The 5,377-nt window shown below is 34.5% G+C and overlaps 1 protein-coding gene across 1 annotated transcript; it reads left to right on the forward strand.

Annotated features, from left to right (window-relative positions):
• Positions 1 to 1,641: 1,641 nt before the first annotated feature.
• LOC110419219 (protein DETOXIFICATION 18-like) lies at positions 1,642 to 4,398 on the forward strand. Its single transcript, XM_021432186.2, has 7 exons — positions 1,642 to 2,034; positions 2,392 to 2,936; positions 3,062 to 3,148; positions 3,450 to 3,506; positions 3,589 to 3,827; positions 3,910 to 4,028; positions 4,135 to 4,398. Exons 1-7 carry the CDS (start codon positions 1,768 to 1,770, stop codon positions 4,228 to 4,230), a joined length of 1,410 nt encoding a protein of 469 aa, XP_021287861.1. The 5' UTR covers positions 1,642 to 1,767; the 3' UTR covers positions 4,231 to 4,398.
• The last annotated feature ends 979 nt before the right edge of the window (positions 4,399 to 5,377 follow it).

Raw genomic sequence — 5,377 nt, forward strand, 5'->3', positions numbered from 1 at the left:
TTGCTTTAATGTGAATATGGATTTCCTAATAATATTTTATCCTATGAATAGTTAAAATTCAATTGAGCACACACACACACACACACACACACACACACACACACACACACACACACACACACACACACATATATATCAATTCCTAATAATGGGTTTAGAATGTGAATTTTGTGAATCATGATTCTTATTTTGAATTTGAATATAAATTTATTTAATGTATGCATATATAACTATTTTTGTGAATACAAACATAAAATACTTCGTTTGAAACAAATATGTGAAATTTGATGTGCACGAGATATGTTTTGTGAAAGTGGATAATATTGTTTTGCGAATTTGACTAATTTGAAAATACGTTTTGTCTTATCTCCTAATATGGTTATACTATGACTTTACCCATGAGGGTTAAATATTGGCCATGTTGACATGTATTTTGTGATTAAAGATCTGTCTCAAACCGTGCCATCGGTTACAAAATAATGATTTTATGATATATATATATATATATATATAATAAAATATAGATAGATAGATAGATAGATAGATAGATAGATAGATAGATGCACTGTGCTACCATTTGTTGCTTCTGATATGCTTATGACCAATGCCATTAGGATTAATTGTGGTTTTGTTATGAGTATGACCTAAGTTACAGGGGTTAAGTGTGGCCATGACATGTGACAAGACACCACTAAAATTGATGATCTTTGCGAAATTATGTCGGTTTTGTTATCTTAAATATAATTACTTCTATTATCTAAAAATGTAATTTTGAAAAAACAAATTTATGAATGAGATTGTGTAGAAATTTTGTTTTGATATCTATATGAATATTGATAATTTTGATTTAAATGTTTTGAAGCATGCTTAATTCAACTAAGGGGATGTCAGTTACTTACTGAGTGGTTGTAGTCATTCTTTTAACTTTAATCATTTTTACAGAATTCAATATCATTGCATCTTTGGGGAATTAGATTAGTGTGGCGAGAACTTTGGTTAGCAAAATTAGCATCTGTCCATTTAATTTATATAAACTTTGATGTGACTATTTGATTTTAGTTAATTAGATGGATAATGTTGTATATTTCTTAGAATTTATTGCATTTTGATTGCATTTGGTGACTTAAAGTTTTGTAAAATGTAAATTTTGAAGTGACTTTTGGAGACAATACATTTGATTCGTATAATATCCTTTGCTTTATATGTTTATGGGACTCATTTCATGAGCATGTGATGTCTGTTATGTTATGCATTTGGAACGTGATAAATTAGATGTTGAAAAATATTACATTATCATATTATTATCTCACATTAAAATGTTATATCATAACATGTCATTTTACCATGTCAATTGACGTTATTACTTCAATCTTCAATCTTAATTAAATGGGCAATTGTTACTGTTTAATTAAATAAATAGGGTATCTAACGAGGTAATAGCCCCATTATTACTTCAATCTTCAGTACCAATATTAATTTCTCTGCCATGTCTTTCATATGAAATTAATTTCTTTTGTCTCTTGTGTTTAATTTGTTTGACAGCAATTCAAATCATTCACGTGCATCATTAATTTGAGAATTGTGACCACAATTTGCTTTTTCATTGACTTGTTCAACTATATATATATATATATATGTGTGTGTGTGTGTGTGTATATGTGTAAATGTATGCACTTGGTATAGAAGGAATTAAGACAGCCACCAGCTTTAAGTTGATAAGATCAATTGTTTTCTCCTTGAGAGCTGCCAAAGGAGAAGAAGATAGAGATGCCATCATCAAACACAGGTTTAGATACAGCTGCCTTGTTATCAGAGGCAAATGAGCATGATCGAGGAAGGTGGTGGAAGAAAGTATTGGACTTGCACGAGGCCAAGAATCAAGTTATCTTCTCACTTCCAATGATTCTTACAAATGTTTTCTATTTTTCCATAACTATGGTGTCTGTCATGTTTGCTGGACACCTTGGAGAGCTTGAGCTTGCTGGTGCAACACTTGCAAATTCTTGGGCCACAGTCACCGGCTTTGCTTTCATGGTTAGTTTTCATTTCGTATTTAAATAAACGATCATGTGTTTATTTCTTTAATTTATTATGTCTAGTTTCGAAAGAAATCTATGTGACTGTCTTCTTATATGGCTAAGGACAAAATCATTAATTAATTTCCCAGTCCTCCCTCTCTCTGAGCCCATCTCTTCCTCTTTCGGCTTAAGGTCTATTGCTGGACCAAGAAATAGTTTAGTCCTTGGAAAAAAATTGTTCATTAAAGCTTAATCTTTTGTCTTTTTGTCCTAACAATCCTTCCATTCTGGACCAATGGTTTAATTTATTTGTCAATATTTTGTCTAGCATTTGCTGCTTGACTTTTTGATCTTTCTCCTGTTCTTGTTTTAGACAGGACTAAGTGGAGCACTAGAGACACTTTGTGGTCAAGGATTCGGTGCAAAAATATACAGGGTGTTGGGAATTTATCTCCAAGCATCCTGCATCATTTCTTTCCTTTTCTCTGTTTTCATATCAATCTTATGGTTCTACACCGAGCCGATACTTGTCTTGCTCCGACAAGATGCTCAAATTTCAAAAACTGCAGGCTTGTACATTGGGTATCTCATTCCAGGTTTATTTGCATACGGCTTCGTGCAAAACATTTTGAGATTTCTTCAGACACAAAGCGTTGTAATGCCCCTGGTCTGGTTCTCGGTCCTTCCATTGGGCTTTCATTTCGGCATTGTGTACTCTTTGGTCAATTGGACAGATCTTGGTTTCAAAGGAGCTCCATTAGCAGCTTCAGTTTCACTATGGATTTCATTTCTTTTGCTAGCTGTTTATGTGTTTTCTGCCAAGAAATTTGAGCAAACATGGCAAGGAATGTCGTTTGAATCGTTTCAGTACATTCTCACAAACCTGAAATTAGCCCTCCCTTCTGCAGCAATGGTTTGGTGAGTTTTCGAACATCTGATCAAATTTTTCTCTTACTATATCATTTCTGATAATATGAGGAACAAAATAACATTCTGGCAGAAGGACTCTTATAAACTTGAAACCTTGCTACTCTTTTTGCCAGTTTGGAGTACTGGGCGTTCGAGCTTCTTGTGTTGTTAGCAGGCTTGATGCCTAATGCAGAAGTTACTACTTCATTGATTGCAATGTGGTAAGCTTGGCACCATAGTTTTCAAATATGTATTGACTCTATTACGTTACATGGAATTAGGATAGGGTATCAGACACGGATACATCATGTTTTCGACAAATGTTCTTTACATTAATTTTTGGAAAACAGGTGTCAATACCCATATGAATAATAAATTGTTCCAAAAAAAAAAAGTAAGACAAATAAATTAGGGTAAATTGAAGAGTCCATGTTAGACAGTGTATTGGTTGGTTATTCCCTTTATTTTAATCTTAATCATTTTGAAGATTGACATGGTTTTTTTTTTTTTTTTTGTGATAAGCGTGAATACAGAAGCCATTGCCTACATGATTACTTATGGCCTTAGTGCTGCAGCAAGGTTAGTTTGTTGAATATCTTCTACCAGTTGTTCATAAATCTCTAAGATTATAAATACTGAGAAACTCAAAAACATTTTACAGCACAAGGGTTTCAAATGAGTTGGGAGCTGGACGTCCTACTCGGGCAAGGAATGCCATGGCTGTCACACTCAAGCTTTCCGTCCTTCTAGCTCTTGCAGTTGTCCTTGCTTTAGCATTTGGTCATAGTATCTGGGCTGGTTTCTTTAGTAACAGCTCTATAATTATAAAGAAATTTGGGTCAATGACACCCCTGCTTTTGATCTCAATAACAATTGATTCTTTTCAGGGAGTCTTATCAGGTTTGAAGTACCACCAACCAGCATTTTTGTCTTAAATGTTTTTCCAGATTGAAGTTAATGATTCTAATTTTCTATGTTGCAGGGGTGGCCAGAGGAATTGGTTGGCAGCTCTTGGCAGTGTGGGCTAACTTGGGTACTTTCTATTTCATTGGAATGCCAATTGCAGGCCTTCTTGGATTTAAGTTTAAGCTTTATGATAAGGTGAAGATTATAATTCTTTTTCAACCCAAGTAGTTAATTAATTACATTCCGTAATTCTGTTTTTAATCTTCCTTATTATTCACTTTTATGCTTTATTGCTCGTCAGGGTTTGTGGATAGGCTTAATATGCGGTCTCTCCTGCCAAGCCGGTGCCCTCTTGTTGATTACCTTGTATAGAAAATGGACTAAAGTTGTGCTTTAAGCAGAAATCGGCAAGGAAACTGGCAATTGCATTTTATGTTGGAGCATTGAGAATATTAATAAATATTCATTGGGCCAAAAATTTGACCAAATTAAATCGGTTGTTGAGTTGATCCTAGGTTACAAGACCAAGTTGTTATACAGGTTTATATATTTGCACTGTTATTGGGCTTGAAACCTAGCCGTCGAGAAAAGAAAGGTAAACATCATCCTCATAATATGTCCATCATCCGAGGCATAAAACATCAACCTCCAACACATACACACACGCATGCATATATATATATAACAACCTGTATGCATACATCTATTTGCACATGGATTCACACGATGCTCAATACAGAGCGACAACATAAATCACTTTGTGCTTATATACATCAATGTGCAAATCTCAAAACAGCGTCACCCCTTGGTTACATCAAGTCTATACTGAATTATCTAGTATATCAAAACCCGCGACTCGTACAATTGAAAACTCAGGTGCAAGGTTGCTATCGAATGTTATAGACATACCTACCAATTGAGGGATATGGGTAGGACTCATCACCTTACGATCCAATTATCTCTGGATCTGAAAATAAAAACACGAAATTTTGAAAACGGTGAGCATAACTCAGTGAAGGACATAAAATGAGAACAAGCAAATAACGAGTAAGCTTAATAAAAACTATGAATACAATTTATGATACTTAAACACCCTCCCATACCTGTAACTCAAAATTTGTCAAAGCTTTAATCCAAAAGTCATTTGATATATACCTCAAAATCAAATTAAGAATATACTTGGGACATAATTCCTCAATTTAAAATATAAAGCATTCGTGAAAAATTACTTAAACAGTTCAAGTTACAAATTTGTGGTGGAGCATACTAGTGAAGCACTAAATACTTAGTCCCATTGACCTTAAGTCCAAGATAGTGTATTCCACGCCCCACTATCCAGGGTGCTCCCAATGGTCAAGTGTACGTAGCCACTAATGTTATGTATATAATGCTTGAGCCATCCTCCGATCACAAGGCTAGCACCATTACCACGCCCTCTGCTAGCTGGGATGCTTTCGCCATTTGCACAGTGTCTGGCGATATTGTCACTAGTACAGATCCTTCACCATAACTGCTCCACCAAAACATTTGTCTCATAATCAAAA

Source organism: Theobroma umbraticum, unplaced genomic scaffold, assembly GCF_002168275.2.
Source record: "Theobroma umbraticum cultivar Fairchild unplaced genomic scaffold, ASM216827v3 scaffold_67.0, whole genome shotgun sequence".
NCBI classification, from domain to species: domain Eukaryota; kingdom Viridiplantae; phylum Streptophyta; class Magnoliopsida; order Malvales; family Malvaceae; genus Theobroma; species Theobroma umbraticum.

What these genes read in the sequence shown, in the direction of transcription:
- LOC110419219 (XM_021432186.2), top strand. Translation starts at nt 1,768, where the DNA reads ATGCCATCATCAAACACAGGTTTAGATACAGCTGCCTTGTTATCAGAG. An exon ending in CCTTCTGCAGCAATGGTTTG is followed by an intron (nt 2,937 to 3,061) that starts GTGAGTTTTCGA and finishes TCTTTTTGCCAG; the next exon opens with TTTGGAGTACTGGGCGTTCG. An exon ending in GGCCTTAGTGCTGCAGCAAG is followed by an intron (nt 3,507 to 3,588) that starts GTTAGTTTGTTG and finishes AACATTTTACAG; the next exon opens with CACAAGGGTTTCAAATGAGT.